The 21,840-nt window shown below is 37.3% G+C and overlaps 1 protein-coding gene across 1 annotated transcript; it reads left to right on the top strand.

The window, feature by feature from the left end:
* Positions 1 to 392: 392 nt before the first annotated feature.
* Positions 393 to 21,557, top strand: mettl1 (methyltransferase 1, tRNA methylguanosine). Its single transcript, XM_051122987.1, has 6 exons — positions 393 to 585; positions 670 to 809; positions 6,883 to 7,067; positions 19,894 to 20,007; positions 21,054 to 21,155; positions 21,308 to 21,557. Exons 1-6 carry the CDS (start codon positions 506 to 508, stop codon positions 21,425 to 21,427), a joined length of 741 nt encoding a protein of 246 aa, XP_050978944.1. The 5' UTR covers positions 393 to 505; the 3' UTR covers positions 21,428 to 21,557.
* Positions 21,558 to 21,840: the final 283 nt, after the last annotated feature.

Raw genomic sequence — 21,840 nt, 5'->3', positions numbered from 1 at the left:
TGACACTATAAGTACTACATTTGTGTTTTAGATCAAAAATCCATAAGTGCTGTTGTAGGCTGAAGGCTGAGTCAGATCTTACATTTTCCCACCTTATTTATGTATTTATTTATTTATTTAATTTTTACTTATGGCATCCCACTCCATAAGGAATATTATTTAATGTGTTACTTTTGCTTACAAAATATAGTATGCATAAATGTAACTACGATCATTAAACCGTTATTTCTAGTTCTAAAATCAGAAGTTTAGCAATACCTTGAATTGACTTTAACAAGAAAGCTGTTTAATTCCATTTGTTGTTTTCATTTAAGTGCAATTTTTGTATCTTTTCTTCACCAAAAATTTTCACCATCTCCACCAGATGGCAGACACGCTCCGGCTTCACCACTGTCTCTCAGAAGAAGAAGAGATATTGCACGTGAAGTTTGGAGAGTGAAGTCAACACGCTTTACTTTGAATTAAACCTGCATACAGTAAGGACCTTGTTACGCGGAGCAGCACGATGAGTGTGTCCATGCCGCAGAAGCGCTATTACCGGCAGAGAGCGCACTCTAACCCCATGGCCGACCACACATTCCAGTAGTAAGGACCACAGCTCTTCAAATGTTGTTATAGTAGCGCATGTGTTTGTTTCATTCAGCACATGTGTGTTGTTTATGTCGTTAGTCCGGTGTGCCCGGAGGAGATGGATTGGTCAAAGCTTTACCCGGAGTATTTCCGCCCGCTGGACGGAAGCGGGAGTCCGGAGAAGCAGAAAGCGCAGGTGGAGTTTGCTGACATCGGCTGCGGCTACGGTGGACTTCTGGGTAATTTGTACTGATTTAACTTACTGGAGAAAATAAATAAATATATGTGTAATATAAAATATATAGGCCAGTTTTTATTTGAGAGTGCTCATCGCCATGGTAACTGATCTCAAACTGAAATCAGACCAATCAGCTGAGAGCAAAGAACACACTTTGTTCCTGAATATGAATAAGATCGCCCAGGGTGTAGTGGTTATTTATTATAACTATTTAATCAGATTAATATATGCAGTATTTAACTACCTTCAGTCCATTACACATTAGCAATTATACTTTTCATAACGCTATGATTAATGACAAGAACAGCAACAATCAACTTTAAAAGTAATAAAAAATTTTTTTCAATCATTATTATTTTAATATCTTGAAAATATCTTCAAAGCTGTGCAGCATTTGTCTTTGTTTTGTTTTGTTGTTTTGTTTTTTTCTTTATGAACATTTGTTACCCAAAGTTAATTGTGTTGTCATTCCAGCTGGAATCATCAAATTTTGGAAAAGTTCCCCACCTGACCCCCTCAGATTTGTCTGAAAAAAATCCATGTGATGGGTAATATGCCCAATAGATCATATACAAAATTTCAGATCTCTACTGTACATACTTGTTTCACAAAAAATCTGTAAAAAAGTTTGTTTTTTACCCCGTTTTGGCATCACAGTCTGAGTGACCATGTTCAGACTGAAATATCTCCAGAACTAGTTGTGCCAGGTCCATGAAATTTTCTGGGCTAAGAGTCCTAGTCCAGAACTGCATGAATTACAACTCACAGCATTGTTACTGAATTTACACCTGAATTCTGGCCCTCTACTTTTCTTTGAAACTATTACTTTAAGGGTTTTCAGATGTCCATAGAAATCTCAATTTTCAATGCATAAGCATCAAACTTGGTAAATGGTCTGATATGTACCATGTCTTTCACATCCTTTGATATCAGACAATAGAGTCTGATGGATGTTGAGATATTAAGGTCCAAAAATGGAAAAAAACTCATTTACACCAATGTTCAGAGCAATATTTCCCATGAATGACACTAGGTGTGAACATAAAACTTGTTTTTTTGAAAGAGCATATTGTTATTGATAAAATATAAAAAAAATTAGGATGGGGTTTTGCCTCATTTTTCTGTAATGATTTTTTTAAAACTCAGAGTTTCGTCACTGATCCTATTGTTCACTTTTGCTATTCAACTTGGTATGGGCATTTTAACAGAATTTATTAATGTTCCACTTATACAAAAAATACAAAATACAAAAAACGTACTTCCAGACACGAGTCACTTTAATAATGTATACCACCAACACAAATAAATGTGTGACATAACAGTTACTGAAAGTTGTTCATGAATGTGTCTGAATCCACAGTTTCATTTTCTTTTATGACATAGCATCGTCCAGTGGAAGTAACTGGCACATCAATTTTCATTATGATGTGCTGGAGAGGCACCCAACAGACATCTTCCCTTTTTGGCCAAAAGTAGCCTCTAGCTGGGCCATGGGGATGCAAAAAAAGCACTTGAATGTCTTGCTCTGTGTCAGAGACGTCTCTGATGATACCAACCCACCATTGTCGTTCATACACACAAGTAACATATTGTCCTGGGGCCATATCTGTGATGTGAAGGCCTTGTTCAACTGGGTCAACCTCAAAGTTGACATGGAATCCTGGTGTTCCTGATACTCGACTGACCTCAAAATTGATCATTGTTGACTGATTGACTGATTGATTGATTGATGCTAGATCTCATACCACCTGAATATTATTATTTCTAATCAATATTGCCCTGCTTTCTCAATGAAAATGGATGTATTATTCACTGGATTGGGTGGAACATCAAGATTAGGTACTTATGTTGCATTCCATTGAATGTCGGTAGTCGGTGAATCCGAGTTAGTTCTCCCGATGTCCATCGTAAATGCGTTCCATTGTAACAGTTGGCAAAAATATGGATGCCTATGGATAATTCCAACCGACTCGGTCTGCACTGAACTGGCCCGAGTGTGTGTTTCGGAACCCCAACTTAAGTGGCCGTTCCATTGCACTTTCCCGAGGTGGAGGTTGGATTTCCCCGAGTCCCGAGCACAATGGAATGCTGCATTATAGCATTAATTTAGGCATATGAGTTCAAAATAGCTGGTACTACAGTAGTTGTGAATGTCACACAACAATGATTTTTTTAAAAAATTATTACAGAAAAATAAGGCAAAACCCCATCCCATTTTTTTTAAATATTTTATCAATAAGAACATGCTCTTTCAAAAAAAAAAGTTTCATGTTCACGCCTGGTGTCATTCATGGGAAATATTGCTCTGAACATTGGTGTAAATGAGTTTTTTTCAATTTTTGGACCTTAATATCTCAACATTTATAAGACTCTATTGTCTGATGTCAAAGGATGTGAAAGACATGGTACATATCAGACCATTTACCAAGTTTGATGCTTATACATTGAAAATTGAGGTTTCTGAATCTGAAAACCCTTAAAGTAATAGTTTCAAAGAAAAGTAGAGGGCCAGCATTCAGGTGTAAATTCAGTAACAATGCTGTGAGTTGTAATTCATGCAGTTCTGGACTAAGACTCTTAGCCCAGAAAATTTCATGGACCTGGCACAAATAGTTCTGGAGATATTTTAGTCTGAACATGGTCACTCAGACAGTGATGCCAAAACGGGGTGAAAAACAAACTTTTATACAGATTTTTTGTAAAAAAAAAAAGTATGCACAGTAGAGATCTGAAATTTTGTATATGATCTATTGGGCATATTACCCATCACATAGATTTTTTTCAGACAAATCTGAGGGGGTCAGGTGGGGACCATTTGATGATTCCAGCTGGAATGACCCGTTTGCATGAGAACAAATATGTAAAGACGTGGAGAAAGAAAATCCATAATACAAAAAATGCGTATGTGTGTGTAAGTTTAAAAGTATAAAAATAAAAGTAGTTTAAGAATTTTAAAATGATCCATATAAATATTAGTATCAGTCTTGCAAAATGTTATATACAAATTGTTTAATTTGTATGTAATGTATTATTAATGCAAATGGACTTTCTCAGCATAGTAAGATATCACGTGGTTCTAAAGTGTCATTTCATAATTTTGTTGTCTTATCTAATATTTATAAGTTTTTTATCAGATAGTCAAGTCATTGGCTGTATTTTAAATTGTCCAAGAAATTATAATTTTTTCTTGGGACAGTTTTCTGAATAAACTGAGTTAATCCAGGAATATGAACATGAGCTAAACATGCTAAAATTGATGGTACTTGTATTTACATATTTGCTGTAATTTTCCTAGTTATGTTACATTGTGCTTCATAAAATGCGTGATAATTTTAGTCTTATCATGTTAAAGTTTGTGGTAATCACTAAATGTCGTCAATGTTTGATGCAGTTGCATCCTAGTGCTGAAAGAGGACGACATTTACCAGCACAGTATTTTCACTGTACTAATTATATAGACTCATAGCCATAGAGCCTTCCAGTCTGCATAAGTGTCTTTATATTTAATAACAAAACATTAAGCCTGATATTTATTTAAAAGGAAAGCTTGCCTAAACCTCATAGCCATAAAATGTAAAACAAAAAGTGTATATTTGTTGAAATAAGCATTAAATTCTATAAGGCTTGTCAGGTCAAATTAAGAAAGCCAAAGTATTAAATGTCACGGATGAATATTTACTGAGTACTTCAATAGCCAAATTACAGGGGGTAAAAATGACTTCAGAAAAATGGCAGCAACATTATTTTGATTGGTACGTCTATTAGTATCTGTTGACTTGATCTTTATTGCATTATATGTCAATGTTGACATTATTAAAGATATCTTAATGCCCTTTTCTTTCAGCATTTTCATTTTTAAGTCCTTGTATGGTTAATTTCCAGAGATATTAGAATCTCAGTGTGGCTCCATTAGTAAATTAAGTAAATGTGAGTCACTTTGCATACAGCTGATACTTTTTATTTTAAAGAAGAATGTCTGAAGAGTAAATAATGTTGAAAGCAGAAATGTATCTTGTTTTCCTCTATCAAAACAATCGCATAAAACATACCTGCCTGTGAGCCATAAATACTATTTTTCACATGTTTACCTGTAACTCAAGTAGTATTAAATATATCTAATGATATCTCTGTGCTTTTTTCCCATTTTTGAATGGTCAGTATTGGCATATAATGCAACAAAGAGTGCTAAAGATTTTGCTACAGACAATCCAATCTCTGTTTAAAAATAACATGATACTGCCATTTTCATTCCTCTGTAATTTGGCTCAGAATCTCAGGTGAAAATTGTCATTTTGACCCTCCTCTACAAAATATTGGATTAATAAGTAAATATACATCCATGACATTTAGTATTTTGGCTTTCCTCTTCATTTTTGTCTTTCTTCCACCAGAAAGAGAATTAGCACCTCCTATTGACTGTATATTCTCTGGTAACTTTGGCTGAGTTGTCAAGGAATGACCCATAAATATATCTCAGCATATATTAACTGTATTAATGTAGTCAGGGATGACAGGAGATAATGACACAATACATCTTAAGCACCACTGCCACAGCACTTCACTGGTGAGCATCTCGCCATCCAGTGACTGTGACTGGATACAATGCTTGATAATGTATTGGAGGACAACATCACTTGGTCTGATCAGTGAATGCATGACTTTATTACTCATATCAGAGAGCTGAGTTATCACAGACACCTTCATTTCCACAGCTGCTTCCTCTTACCGTTTTTCTCAGTGACCTTTGGCTTATTTGCTTAAAAAAACAACTGATGCTGAAACATGTCTGTAAACAACACAAGTTTTTAACTTGACATGATGAGTGCTCCTTAGATAATGAATTAAACAAGTATTTGGTCACACTACATATTAGGGAACATATATGCTCTATTAACTATGACTTATGCCTCAGTAAACTCCTAATTCACTGCTTATTAATAGTTAGTAAGGTAGTTGTTAAAGGAGAAGTCCACATATAATGTACTCACCCCCTTGTCATCCAAAATGTTCATGTCTTTCTTTCTTCAGTCGTAAAGAAAATTATGTTTTTTGGGGAAAACATTGCTGCATTTTTCTCCATATAATGGACTGGTATGGTGCCCCGATTTTGAACTTCCAAAAGGCACTTTAAGTGCAGATTCAAACGATCCCAAATGCAGTTGTAAACGATCCCAGCCGAGGAAGAAGGGTCTTATCTAGTGAAACGATTGGTTATTTTAATTAAAAAATACAAATTAAATACTTTTTCATCTCAAATGCTCGTCTTGCCTTTCTCTCCCTAAACTCTGTGTATTCTGGCTCAAGACAGTTAGGGTATGTCGAAAAACTCCAATTGTATTTTCTCCCTCAGCTTCAAAAATCCTTTCAAAGTCATCCTACATCGCTGCAGAAGTTCCGACCCAGTCTTTGCAAAGTGAACATGCAAAGGAGATCAAACACCCTTAACAAAAAATGGTAAAACAGCGATATAGGACAATTTTGAAGCTGAGGGAGAACATGAGATGGGAATTTTTTCGAAATACCCTAACTGTCATAAACCGGAACAAAAACAGTCCAGGCAGAGTAGGACAAGATGAGCATTTGGTATTAAAAAGTATATAAATTGTATTATTTTTATTAAAACAACCGATCGTTACGCTAGATAAGACCCTTCTTTCTCAGTTGGGATCGTCTTCGACCGCATTTGGGATCGTTTGAAGTCGCATTTAAACTGCATTTTGGAAGTTAAAAATCGGGGCACCGTATCAGTCCATTATATGGAGAAAAATGCAGAAATGTTTTCCTCAAAAAACATAATTTCTTTACGACTGAAGAAAGAAAGACATGAACATCTTGGATGACAAGGGGGTGAGTACATTATATGTGAATCTTTGTTTTGAAAGTGGACTTCTCCTTCAAGTAGTATTAAGGAATCATATATATGGTTATGCTGAATAAGGCATTAATATGTGCTTTATAAGCACTAATGAACTGTCAATATGCTAGTAACATTCATGCTAATAAGCAGCTAATTAATAGTAAATAGTGTTCCCTAATCTAAAGTGTTAATGAATATTTCTCTCTCTCTGTCATAGTTCAGTTATCAAAGCTCTTCCCCGAACAGTTGATTTTGGGTTTGGAGATTCGGGTGAAAGTCTCAGACTATGTTCAAGACCGCATTCGCTCACTTCGAGCTGCTGAACCAGGGAGTTACCAGAACATTGCCTGCCTGCGCAGTAATGCCATGAAGTACTTGCCCAATTTCTTCACAAAGGGACAGGTAGGTGATGGGATTTCATTTTTTTTATTAGCCAACCTGTGATGTTTGTGAGAGATCTATACTGCACAGTGTTTAAATGACCACATCTGTAGATCTTAGAATGAGATATTTCCCTTGTTTCTAATGAGTGCCATTGAAATAAAAGGTCTGTCAATGTGCTTAATGTGCTTCTAGTAATCAAATCGACATTAAAATATACAAACTGTTGCAGTTACCACACTTGAAATACACATTTATAGTTGCAAGACTAACTTCAGACTATAATACTGTCATCTTCATTGTCATTACAACTCTGCTTATCCTGGTAAGTTCTGCCTGATGTCAAGTTTTCTTAAGAAGAGTGGTGATGTAACAGAGCTGAGCAGGTAGTTTTCTAGACTGTTGTTTTGAATCAGCAGAAGAACATTATCTTGCTGTCTTCCTATTTTGTCTGTGAATGCGAAAACGAGACAGTAATCCTCTGGCGAGACCTATAGAAATCACAGTGATCATTTACAGTTTTATGCAAAAATTTAGGAACCCCTTGTAGAATCTGTGAAAATGTAAAAAAATTTAACAAAATAAGAGAGATCATACAAAAAGCGTTCACCGACGCTCCAGAAGGAAACACGATGCATTCAGAGCCGGGGGGTGAAAACTTTTAGAATTTGAAGATCAAGGTAAATTGTACTTAATTTGTCTTTCGAGAAACATGTAAGTATCTTCTCTTGCTTCCGAATGGCAGTACTAAATGGAAAAAAAAAAAAATTCAACAAAATAAGAAAAATTTGGACATCTTCATCCTGTTCAAAAGTTCCCCCCCCGACTCTTATTGCATCGTGTCTCCTTCTGGAGCATCAGTGAGTGTTTGAACCTTTTTTTAATAGTCCTGTAGTTGTCCTCAGTTTTAAAAGATGGATCTCAACATCATACAGTCACTGCTGGAAAGAATTCAAATATGCAAAAGATGCTGGAAAACTAAAAAATCTGCAGGACCTGGAGGATTTTTCTGAATAACAATGCTCAGTTTAACTGTTCTGAACAAACAAGGGACTCAAGAACAAATTCAACCATCATAAAACAAAATAACAGTCATAGATCATCGAGGTAACCACACACAGTATTAAGAACCAAGGGATTCCAAACTTTTGCATGGGGTTATTTTAATACTTTCAGCTATTTTTTTGGTCTGTGTAAACCTCTTCTATGTAAAATATCTTATTCGGGACAGTACTAAATAAAAAATAACATGCATTTTGTATGGTCTCTCTTATTTTGGTCAAATTATTCACATTTTCACAGATTCTCCAAGTGGTTACCAAACTTTGCATAAAACTGTATAGCTACAAAATTATGGTAACTCTATATTTTGATGCTTTGGAAAATTTTGAGTATCAGCAAAGCTGTGATGCTGGCAGCTTCATCCAGTCACAACACTCGCAAAAGCAGCACTAAATAAACATTCACAAGAGATTTGATGGAAAACAACACTTCTGTAGTTTTCTTATTTTCAGCATTGTTAAAAGGTCTCAAACATTCACTTAAAAACATCTTTAAGAAAATGATGGCTTTGGTCTTTTCTGGTTGAATTGCAGTTTTTGTCAAAAACAAGTGAAAAACACTTTGCATGGCCATCTTGTTGCACACCCTATTTTTATTGTGACTGGCTTGATCTGAATTCAGCACTCAGAATTCGTTTTTAATGACCCATGTGTTTTCTGTCCAGTTGGAGTGCTCTGTTTTTCTTGTGCTCTTCCTAGAGCGAACATGTCAGATGATCGCTTTCATGTGTGCTAAAATTAGGTTGCAATTATACAATTAAAGTCAGTGTCCCTATTTGACTCGCTTTTGTAGAGTTGTTAAAGAAGTGCAAAAACAGCAAAAATTCCTGTCACACATAATCACGAGTGATCATTGTTTGTTATCATTCACTGGTGTCACTTTGACAACTCATGCATATCTCTATAGGCTGAATATTTGGAACAACCCAATACATTCATTTAACAATTAACCTTGATAGAGGTGGAGGTTAAGATGATTTTTAAACTTTCTTTTCAGGAATTCATATTCTTAGAACAATCTTGAAAATGTTTTAACTTTATTCTTAAGTTATGTAATAAGAATAATTTTATTTTTAAGAGCATTTTATGAATCTGACCCCTCAACACTGTCTGGAATTAACGACCAGTTGACCACTTATTACAGACGGGGGCAGCTGCATGGTTTGCAGGGAAAAAAAAAAATTGTATCAAAGGTTGCTGTGTCACTGCAGCTGTTTAGCTGTCCTAATTGAAAATGTCACACTGTAAACTGTGCACAGGTGTCAAGTATAAAAGTTACACACACAAGTTCTCAATTTTGCTGAACGGTTTTAATGTTCACTCATCAGTTCTGTTATTGAATGCCAAATGTAACACTTCTCTTTTAAAGGAGAAGTTCACTTCCAGTACAAAAATTTATAGATAATTTACTCACCACCTTGTCATCCAAGATGTTCATGTCTTTCTTTCTTTAGTCATAAAGAAATTTTGGAAAAAAAATTCAGAAATGTTCTCCATATAGAGGGAGAACACTTCTATGGTACCTGCAAGTTTGAACTTCCAAAATGCAGTTTAAATGCAGCTTCAAAGGGCTCCCAGCTAAGGAAGAAGGGCCTTATCTAGCAAAACTATTGGCTATTTTCTAAAAAAATGGACAATTTATATACTTTTTAACCTAAATGCTCATCTTGTGTAGCTCTGCGTGAACTCTGTGCATTCCAGTTCAATACAGTTAGGGTATGTCGAAAAACTCCCATCTCATTTTCTTATCCAACTTCAAAATTGCTGTTTTACCTCGCTTACATCGCTGTTTTACCTTTTTTTTTGTAAAGGGTGTTTGACTACTTCTGCAGCGTACTTCTGTAGAATGATTTTAAAGTTTGAGGAGAAAATGGCATACACTCCTACACTTCAAGGACTCAATACTGAAGCGAAAAAATGTTTTATGTATAATGTCTAGTGCAAAGAGGATTGTCTAGACTTGCACATCAAGGAAATAAAACAAGCACTGTATAAGTTCATAGCCCAGCAGGGAAGGGTTGTGCCCTGTGGGGAAGATCTATCATGTACCTGCATCTTAAAAAAACAGAGCCACAATAGTGTATAACATTTTTAAGGATGGCTTCTAAAGAGGCGCTGAAGTGTCTTAGTGCAAAAATATAACCATCATAAACAGACTGATATACTCCTAAATGAGGGTTCAGTCCTCATCTCACCAACTCATCTACTGATCCCTTCAGAGCTATGGTTAGCATTTTTCTTGGAAGGGAAACCTTAAAAGAGAACTCCACTTCCAGAACGACAATTTACAGATAATGTACCCACCCCCTTGTCATCCAAGATGTTCATGTCTTTCTTTCTTCTCCGAGTTTGAATTTCCAAAATGCAGTTTAAATGCAGCTTCAAACGATCCCAAATGCGGTTGTAAACGATCCCAGTCAAGGAAGAAGGGTCTTATCTAGCTAAACGATCGGTTATTTTCATTAAAAAAATACAATTTAAGTACTTTTTAATCTCAAACACTCATCTTGTCTTGCTCTCCCTGAACTCTGTGTATTCTAGCTCAAGACAGTTAGGGTATGCCGAAAAACGACCGTATTTTCTCCCTCAACTTCAAAAATCATTTCAAAATCATCCTACATCGCTGCAGAAGTTCCGACCCAGTCTTTGCAATGTGAACATGCAAAGAAGATCAAACACCCTTAGCAAAAAATATATGGGATGGTTTTGAAGTTGAGGGAGAAAATACGGTCTGAGTTTTTCGACATAGCCTAACTGTCTTGAGCTAGAATACACAGAGTTCAGGGAGAATAAGGTAAGACGAGCATTTGACATTTAAAAAGTATATCAATTGTATTTTTTAATGAAAATAACCGATCGTTTCGCGAGATAAGACCCTTCTTCCTCGGCTGGGATCGTTTACAACCGCATTTGGGATAGTTTGAAGCCACATTTAAAGTTCAAACTCGGGGCACCATATCAGTCCATTATATGGAGAAAAATGCTGAAATGTTTTCCTCAAAAAACATAATTTCTTTACGACTGAAGAAAGAAAGACATGAACATCTTGGATGACAACGGGGTGAGTACATTATCTGTAAATTGTTGTTCTGGAAGTGCAGTTCTCCTTTAAGTTTAGCACAGGCATATGCAACGTTGGTCCTGGAGTGCTGCGGTTCTGCAGAGTTTAGCTCTGCTAAACTTAATCCTAATCAAACACACTTGAACAAGCTAATCAAGGATCTTCAGGTCTTCAGTATCACCAAGGCTACAGCCAGGTGAGGTGTTTTCTCTTTTTTTTTTTTTTTTTTTTTAAGAGCTAAACTCTGCAGGACATCAGCATTCCAGGACCGATGTTGCCCATTTCTGGTTTAGCAAATCAAAGTCATCACCTACATGCAGAAACGTGCACAAAAAAGAAACAACAATTAGGTCATAGAGCAGACCTCAATGGAAGCCTGTTTCCATGATCAGGGCTTTACGCTAACTTTTCCTTTTAGGAGCACTTGTGCTCCTAACTTAAAAAATTTAGGAGCACAGTCAAAATTTCAAGAGCACCTTCTAATCAATCAAATAAATCTGATTTTAAAAAAAAAAGTGATATTTGATGCCTTAAAGTGATTTACAGTGGAATTTTGTTTTTACCTCTGTAATGGCATTTTTCTAACTTTACTAAAAGTATGTTTTATGTCAAATTTGATAAAACATTATATATTTTTAAAGTTTTTAAAGTAAAATTTCTAATTAGAACAACAGAATAAGAACAAGTAGAATAAGTTACCAATCAAATGAAATGTCAGTATTAACAAAATTAATTTGTACTACAGAGGTGGCACAAAAGAACACAAAAGTGGCATGTAGGTGTATTTTCAAATGTTTAATAAGGCTCAGAGGTGAAATATACAATTTTTAATGCACAACTAATAAATGATTTAAATAACCAAAAAGATACTTTAAAAATGAAACTAAAACTGCCAAGTGGCAGCAAGTCACTGATTTAAATACTGAATCATTCATTTGATTCATTCGAATGGCTGATTCATTCAGGAATAAAGAAAGTGACTCTCTTTATGAATAGGGAAATTGAATCATTGACTCACTAGATTCATTTAAAAATGTACGTTCATTCATAAACTAAACATAGCTGTGTTTGAATGGAGATGCGCAGCGGCTCTGTTGTGACTTGTTTCAGACTATTTTTGATGACGAAATAGAGCGAAGTCAATAGTGCAATATTGTTATAGTCAGACAATGTAAGTCACTTAATATTAACTTCTTTATTTAACTGCTGTATTACATCAGTATCTCATTTACAAACTCCCTTAAAAATAATTAAAAGCTGTCACTCATCTTAGTTCATCGCAATCTCACAAGGGTACATTATAATCTACAAAGATCTCTAATTGCACAGTGAATCTCTTATTTACACTCTCGACACTTTGTTTATGAAAGGATTCGTGAGATGTCTGTGATACATTACTCAACATTGCAAAAGCTCAGTGCAAATGCAAATATGCTGATCGAGTCACTTGGACATGGTGCTCCTATGTTTTTTCATAGTCGCACGCAGTAGTTTTCAGTCGCAAATCCGACTGAAATGGTCGCACTGTAGAGCCCTGATGATGGAATAAAATAAGGTAATTGCTGACTTCTTGTCTTGATTTTCTCCCAGTTTCGAGTTAATGTTGCAATAATGAGAAAGTCTGAATTGTAACATTTACCTTTTGTTCTTAATTTGACCTTTTATGACATGGTGAGGTTTGTTTAGGTTGTAAAATGTCAAAATTCATTTATGAAAACTTTTGTCATTTCAGCAATTATTTCTTTATCTTGGATGGTTCTCTTATTTAGCATTGATCCATCCATCTGTATGTCAGTGATTTATCAGATACTCAACAGCCTGATATCTGAATCTGTCTATGACATCTGAAGGTGTGTAGCAGATTTGGGAAATTCTAGTTAAACAGATGCTTTTGTAATGGACTAAATGTTTTGAGTTTATTGGGGATTGAGGTGTGAGTAATGATTAAATCAGGTACTTTAAGTGAGCATCTCTTCCTTATTAGACAGTCCAGTACTTTTGATCATACCAATCAAAATTTCTTCCACTATTCTTCTTGACTCGACGGTTGTGCCTACTGTACATGATTCTTCTGCTGTTAAAGGAGAAGTTCACTTCCAGAAGAAAAAATTACATATAATTTACTCACCCCCTTGTTATCCAAGATGTTTGTGTATTTCTTTCTTCAGTCGTAAAGAAATTTATGTTTCTTGAGGGAAAACATTCCTGAATTTTTCTCCATATAGTGGACTTCTATGGTGTCCATGAGTTTAAACTTCCAAAATACAGTTTCAATGCAGCTTCAAAGGGCTCTAATCGATCCCAGCTGAGGAAGAAGGGTCTTATTTAGTGAAATGATAATTTAGATACTTTTTAGCCTCAAATGCTCGTCTCGTCTATTCTCTGCGACACGCGTGCAAACTCTGTGTAATCTGGGTCAGTACAGTTAGGGTAGGTTGAAAAACTCCCATCTCATTTTCTTCTCCAACTTCAAAATCATCCTACATCGCTGTTTTACCTTTTTTTGTAAAGGGCATTTGATCTTCTTTGCACGTTTACTTTGTAAACACTGGGTCGGTACTTCTGTAGCGATGTAGGACAATTTTGAAGTTTGAGGAGAAAATGAGATGGGAGTTTTTCAACATGCTCTAACTGTATTGACCCAGACTTTTTTGGTTTTTTTGTTTTTTTTATAAAATAACCAATCGTTTCACTAGATAAGACCCTTCTTTCTCGTCTGGGATCGTTTAGAGCCCTTTTAAGCTGCATTTAAACTGCATTTTGGAAGTTCAAAATCGCAGGCACCAAAGTCTGCTATATGGAGAAAAATTCTGGAATGTTTTCCTCAAGAAACATAGTTTATTTACGACTGAAGAAAGAAAGACATGAACAGCTTTGACAAAGGGGTGAGAAAATTATCTGTAATTTTTTTTTTTTTTTTTTTTTTGAGGAAGTGAACTTCCCTTTTAACTAAGACATTGAATGTTGCATTTTGTGCTCTTAAAATGCTTTGTACCATATATTTTCAGATGATCTATCCCTCTCCTTAAGTATATTTATTTTGAAGAAATTTTCAGGTTTTTATCCTGAATTCGATGAATTTCCACACTTGTTAAGAAATTATTTTTCTTAATCTGTATTTTTCTTTATCTGTATTTTTATATTTCACGGTCTGTAGTTGTCTGAGTCCATAGCCTCACTTACTTCAATCACACATCATTAAATTGCAATAACTGTGCGCTGAAATGCACAAAGTTAAAAGGAGAAAGTCTCTCATAGCCCGACCAGAAGTAACACCACCGAAACCAAAACATATGAGCGTGTAAATAATAGCATCACCACACCTGAACATGCCAGGAGGATGAAATGAATAAGACTGAAATAATCTTTCAGAGCCAGAGGGCTTTTGGCATGATACACAACCCCAAAGTAAACACACAGTTCTATTTACAGTGCCCTTCTTGCTGCTTTCTTTTGGTAAAGCCTTAATTAAAACATAGTGTTTCCACCTTGTGAAATGGGACCTAAAAAGACAGCCAGAGGCCCTGCTGCTCCCAGTAATTATCCTACAGTTTGTCTGTCTTTATTTATTTGCCTAATAAAAACGAGTGTGCAGACTTATTTTAATATTAGCAGCTGATGTGAAGCGGAATAGCTGTATTCCCCCACTGCGGGCCACAGCGGGAGCGCAAGGTGGTCTTGAGTATAATAAAACCTCATAAAGGGGGGAATTCCAGGCTAGCAGCAGGTTAGCCGACAACCCCCTCACACGTCTGCATGAGCTTCAGTGAGCAGAAATGCTGACTGTACTGTGTAGATCACGTGGTGAATCAGGTAAATTTTTGGGTTGTTCTGCATGTGGCATCCATTGATGTTGATCAGATTCCCCCTTGACAGTCTTGTAGTATACAGACAGCTAGGACCTTAAGACAAATGGCAAAAGGTTTGGGAACCTTGCCTGCTTTGAATGGCCAAGGACTGCCCAAGAGGCCGTATGATTGACAGGTAAAGCAACCAATCTGCTTAGTTTTGTGTCGCATCATGTTTAGGGGTGTCAAAATGTAGCCACAAAAACAGGCTGGTGTATAAAACTCTTGGACATATTTTAAAGAGTCTATGCCACAAACTTGACATTTCATACAGTTGCAATCAAAATTATTCAACCCCCCAGAGACTGCAGTACTGTATAAATACAAGCTTTTCTGAAGATCCAGGATTTCATAACAGATTACTGGCATATTAAAAGTGATAATGTCAATATATAATGTAATATTTTTGAGTTGTAGGATTTTTTAAAAACACAGCTATGTCATAATTATTCAACCCCTTTTCAACATTGCTGGTTTTTTTAGTCACTTTATGTATACGGTGGGGAACAGAATTGTCTTAAAACACAGTTAAACCTTTAGAAACTCTATTAGAAAACAGAATTAGCTCGAGTTGTTACACATAGATACAGTTACCCAATGCATGTGCTAAAGTTGAGTAGCAAAGAGGACAAAGTCAACAGAGCTCTCATAAAAGCTATAGAGAAGAAATAATTTTATTACTTTATAAAGTCTAAGGCTATATGAAGATTTCCAAGACATTAAAAGTTCCTAGAGACACAGCTGCCACCCTTATTCCTTAGCTTAAAATGTGTTGTACCAGAAAAAGCACAATATCATAAAATGTTTGATCAGAACGACAGAAAAATCTGCAGTGTACAGCCAAAGACTTTCAAGATGACCCAATGAAAGGAGGAAAAACATTTCAATGCAGAGTCTAAGATGAACACAAGACAAGCATGGCTTTCATGTTGGGGCATCTTGCACAGTTGTAAACACAACAGCTTTCTTCTTCCATGAGGGATTTGGCATCAAGATATATTTGTTTCCAGGAGGAACGTTAAAGAACATGACACGCACGTCTCCCAGAAATACTGTAGAATTCAACCAGATCAGATGATGACTTCGAAACTCCTGAGGTGTTTCCAATGTTGTGTGCCATATTTATCAAATGTTCAGTCGTCCATCTGTGGGCCTAGACTAGGCTGAGGCTAGGACTCATTTGGAGATCAGTGGACAAACTGTTTTAAAGTCTGACCATTTCCTTCTCCAGAGCACAAGGCGTCACTACTGTGACAGGAGGAGCAATGACAGGCACAGTGTGTGATATATCAGGCCTTGGAGAGGCATTTATGTGACCTAAATAAAAACACCTCCCCTCTTTAGTCTGCGGCATGAGGGACTAAGGTTCTAAGGGACAGGGTGTTGCTGATATTGTGGGGATCCAGGCGTTTTCATCTACCTCCCACCCGGGGGTGCTACCTCCTCAACCAGGCTCCATTCAGCTGGAGTGGGTGGACCGGGGATACCTCTCCAGGCCATACCTCTCTCCCTCTCACACTGTCCCAGAGAAACATGGTTTTAGTTGACAGCTTAAAACAACCACATGTTAAATGGGAATATAAGAAACACTTACCACATTGTGGTCAGAAGGCAGTCTCTATTGATTCTCTGTCCCAGTCTGGGCTTTCACAAACATTTGTGAGCAACAGAGGACAACTTCATCAGCTGGTGCCCAACTTGCCTGCATTCTCCACCAGTGTGGCAGGTAGAGCAATGACAGGTAGTGGGTGTGGGGTTAGGGCGTTTGGAAGCTTTTTACGTAACAAAACATAAAATGTCCAAAAAGAAGAAAGTGTCTAAATAAATAATCTGCTATCCTCCGTGTGATTGGGAGTTGTGAAGGCAGGGAGTGTCAAGGGGATTCGTCCCAGGTAAGAGGAGGCGAGGTCCTGGCGGATACATGCATTTCCCTGTTCAGTTTGGGTAGTGAGGGTGCGGCAGCTTCTTCCTAGGAACCATGACATTTGAAGGGCAGGGAAGCCTGGTAGTTCCAACCTGATGGCAGCAACATTTGCTTCTTGCACAGGGCTAAAGGTTCAGCAAATCTAGTGGAGCGGGAATCTCTCCCTGCTCCCCTCCTGGGCATCCAAGGACTCCATAGTGCATGCAGAGGGGAAAGAGAAACCAGTTTCTTGAGGGGAGGTGTGCCTGGCACCTCAGCACGGAGCGCCAGTCCTGTTTTTAACTTTGCTCCTCCTCTCTCATACCTACTTCCGTCAGAAATCTGCCAAAGGGCGACAATCTAAGGGATGGAATGGTGCTGATAAAATAAGGAAAATGGTCATTCCATCACAGCAGTTACCATTAGGGCATAGGGATAAGTCATTTATAGTGGATCAGTGAAATCAAATGGAGTATACTTTGATAGGCTAACACAAAACGGGGTCCTATGTTCCCCAGATTTGAATGGCACATAGGGAACACATGTCTGTTCCTCAGGCTATAAAGTATGTTCTAATTTTTCAAAGATTCAGTTTTCATGTGGTCTTTGATAACAAAGCCAGCTGCACTGAATATCTCATCAGTCCTCCACAAAGTCTACCATTAAGTTAGGGTCTCTGTGTTGTTCAGTTGAACTTGTATTAAATTGTACTAGGGAAAATGAGTCCTGACCTTTTCAGAAGTTTTGTGTTAAAAAATTAACAGACTAGTGAACTGGGGGACATGAAACCCTGGGAACATACAGTCATGGCCAAAAATATCGGCACGCTTGCAATTCTGTCAGAAAATGCAACCCTTCTCTCAGAAAATTTTTGCAGTTGCAAATGTTTTGGTCCTCACATGTTTGTTTTTTTGTTTGCATTGAAACAACACACACACACACACACACACAAAAACACAGAAGAAAAGTCAAATCTGATACAATTCCACACAGAACCCAAAAAATGCACTGGACAAAATTATTGGCACCCTTAACTTAATATTTGGTAGCACTCCCTTTGGAAAAAAATAACTGAAATAAATCGCTTCCTGTAACCATGAATGAGTTTCTTACACCTCTCTACTGGAATTTTGGACCACTCTTCTTTTGCAAACTGCTCTAGGTCAATCAGATTTGAAGGATGCCTTCTCCCAACTGCTGTTTTGAGATCTCGCCACAGGTGTTCAATGGGATTCAGATCTGGACTCATTGCTGGCCATTTTAGAACTCTCCGGTGCTTTGTTTGTAACCATTTCTGAGCGCTTTTTGAAGTGTGTTTCGGGTCATTGTCCTGCTGGAAGACCCATGACCTCTGGTGGAGACGCAGCTTTCTGACACTGGCCACTACGTTGCACCAGAGTATGTGAGCGGAGCGGAGTGGAGCAGAGTGATTTTTAATGGAGTGAGGAGCGGAAATTTTAAAAGTCGGAGTGTCGTGGTTTTTACTCGCTCCCAGAGCACTCCAGCATCGCTCCATCACGAGTACAATTCATTGCCTATTTAGCTAGCTTGATAGAGATGGATCATTCAAATCAGAAAGAATGTAAAGACTAGGATGACGGCAATGGACATGAGCAGAAATTTATAGTTTTCAATGAATTAGTTTGTTCCTTCAAGATACTGAATAAAGTGAAAGCGTGATTTAAACAAGTATATATACTTATTCACACGCAGTCTCTCTCTTAATAATGCATTCAAACAAGTGTAAACTTACTGTGGTACTTCATCTGTATCCGATATCGAATGAGAAGAAATCTGTAAGAAATACAGCGATTTGTACATAAAATAACTGACAAAACGTACTGTTATTTTCATCACAAACATTTGCACTGCAAAATGCAGCAATTATACCTTTTAATCCTGACAACCATGTTAGCCTGGCATGAGGAAAAAAGTTTGCACACTAGTGTTCCAATAAGCCGCTTTAAAACTATCCTGTTGTTTTATTTCTGTTATTTTCTTCTTTTATTATACGTTATGAACAGAACTGTGGTATTTCAAACATACTGAAATAGTTTAGACGCAGAACTGGAGCGGAGCGGTTATAAAATCCTCGGAGTGCGGAGAGGAAATTGTTGTCGCTCCACTCCGCTCACATACTCTGCGTTGCACAGTGGACACAGGAACATTAAGATCTCTGGAGATGGACTTGTAGCCTTGAGATTGTCCATGTTTTTCCACTTTTTTTTTTCTCAAATCCACAGACAACTCTACACTTCTTTCTTTTCTCCATGCTCAGTGTGACACAACAGAAAGGTTGAGTCAACTTTTCTCCATTTTAACTGGTTTGCAACTGGTTTGTGTGATTACTATATTGCCACAGGTGTCTAAATACAAATTACAGGAGCATCACATGCTTGAAAAGCTAACATTTCTTACAATTTTGACAAGGTGCCAATCATTTTGTCCAGTCCATTTTTGAGTTCTATGAAATTTGATCAATTTTGACTTTTCTTCTCTGTTTTTTGGAGTTGTTGTTGTGCCAACAAAAACAGTAAGCATGTGAATACCAAAACTTTTGCAATTGGAACAATTTTCTGAGAGAAGAGTTGCATTTTCTGACAGAATTGCAAGGGTGCCGATTTTTTTTGGCCGTGACTGTAGGACCCTTTAATGTGTTTGGGAACACCCGAAGAATGATATCTGCATATTTATGCTTGATTCACTCTGGAAATAGCAGTGATTGACACAGTGATGAACAAAGCAATGGATGGGACAAAAAATATATGAGAGAAATACCCTTAGTGATTTAATTCTGGAACTGGTCCAGGCCAGGCCTGCACAGACAGTGCATGAGATCTAGTTCACAGAACAAAAGCATGTGTAAATTGGAACATTTCAACCAGATGTTTAATTTCCAGTAATGGATGCTAGAAAGTTCAGATGTGAATGCTATGCGATATATGACAAATTATATATTGTCTGTCATTTGCAGCTCAGCAAGATGTTCTTTCTCTTTCCGGATCCACACTTCAAGAAAACGAAACACAAATGGCGTATTATTAGCCCTACGTTACTGGCGGAGTATGCATACACGCTCCGAGTCGGGGTAAGAACACTTTCCTCTAATGAGCCATTTAATACAAATGAATGCATGATGTTCAGCATAAGGCTTTTAATTGCTAGCACATTTTGCACTGGTGGTTTAAATCCTTAATTAACCCGCAGCAGTGACCTGAAAGCACCTCCCTCCCACAGTCAGACCCGTGCTTTATATCACGTCGTATAGCTTTCGGTCCTTTAATGTGTAAATGTTCTTAGTGTTATTCATAAGGAATGTCAGTCTTGTCATATTATCTCTATTTAGCTCCTCTTGTGTGCACATCTGTCTGATCGTGTGTGTGTGTGTGTGAGAGAGAGAGAGAGAGAGAGAGAGAGAGAGAGAGGCGGCACTGAGGGAGGTCGATGAGAACAGAACAATGCCAGGCTTGTGTTTGTGAAGGTGGGTTATTAATACAGACTGACTGCACATTCAGCAGTAATGTGGAGCCAGAGCTTGAATGTTGTGCCCTGCTGGGGGTGAGCAAATGTCTGGAGAGGCCAGAGAAATGTATGTGGGGATTTGGCCACGGTGAAGATGGAAGAGGACAAAGGTAAAATAAGGCATGTTTACAGAATGATTCAAATAAAGTCAAATAAAGGTAGAGATTAGAATGTTTTCCACATCTTCTCCATTCCAGGCCTGTGATGGTAAGAACAAACGGGCTGCTGAATCCCTGTGTCACTTCCCAGAATCTTATCTTCCAATTATTCTATCTGCACTGTCTAAAAAGTAAACGCCAATGACATGGCTGATAAGATCCAATGTTTGCTGTGCTGCTATTTCAACTCCCTCTGTCAGGGAAATCCGTTACGGTTCAAAGTATTTAAAGCAAGACCACAACATTGATTTTCACGTAAAATGTGCTGGACAAGAGTCAAATCAATAGTTGAGCTGAAGCCATGTCGAGGTGTGTGTTACATGTGCACGTCCTGAATCGGCTCTGCTGGGCTGAAGTGTCATCCGCCAAATGACTCATTTGAACATTAACCGAATTAATGTGTGATTGCCAGTCATTAAATGTGGGTTTTGTTCATCTTGATGTTTCTGTGTAGGGTTTAGTGTACACAAACACTGATGTTGAAGAGGTTCACGACTGGATCGTCAAGCACTTCAGCGATCATCCTCTCTTTAGCAGAGTGTCTGACGAAGAACTGGTATGTTTACATTTAACGATTTTAAGGACGTAAGACCTAATTTATTTGAAGTTTACTAGATTTCTGAATGTAGAACCACAAGATTGTTGGAGAGAATGTAGTATCTGTGTATCGGTTTGGTTAACGTGATGTTTGGGCTGATTGTGGTACAGGCTGATGACATCATCATTAGTCATCTGGGAACATGTACGGAAGAGGGAAAGAAGGTTCAGAGAAATGGAGGCAAGAATTTTTTAGCAGTTTTCCGCAGAGTGGAAGATCCTCAAACATGATGCTCCTCAAATAAAGCTGTTGCACAGTAATTGCTCACATTTCCAGCAGTTGATTTTCAACATCCAAAATGTTATTTCTGAATATGAATAAACATTGTTCTTGACATGTTCTGTATATTAAATGTTTATTATATTAAGTGTTTCTTGTGTCTGAACTATTTATTTTCATATGGATACACATAAACGCATACTTTGATCGTTTTGAGTTTGCTAAACACATTAAGTCAGTACTGAGAGGTTCATTATGAGAATTTAAACACAAACAGACCTACATATGCAGTGAATTGGTGCTGTCAGAATGAGAGTTCAAACAGGTGATTAAAAACATCACAAGTAATCCATGGACTCCAGTCCATCAATTAAAGAAGTCCACTTCCAGAACAACAATTTACAGATGTACCCCCCCCTTATCA

The sequence above is a fragment of the Labeo rohita genome, chromosome 11 (genome assembly GCF_022985175.1).
Source record: "Labeo rohita strain BAU-BD-2019 chromosome 11, IGBB_LRoh.1.0, whole genome shotgun sequence".
Taxonomy (NCBI): Eukaryota; Metazoa; Chordata; class Actinopteri; order Cypriniformes; family Cyprinidae; genus Labeo; species Labeo rohita.
Note: the sequence above shows the minus strand (reverse complement) of the source record. Positions and strands in the feature narration are given on the sequence as shown.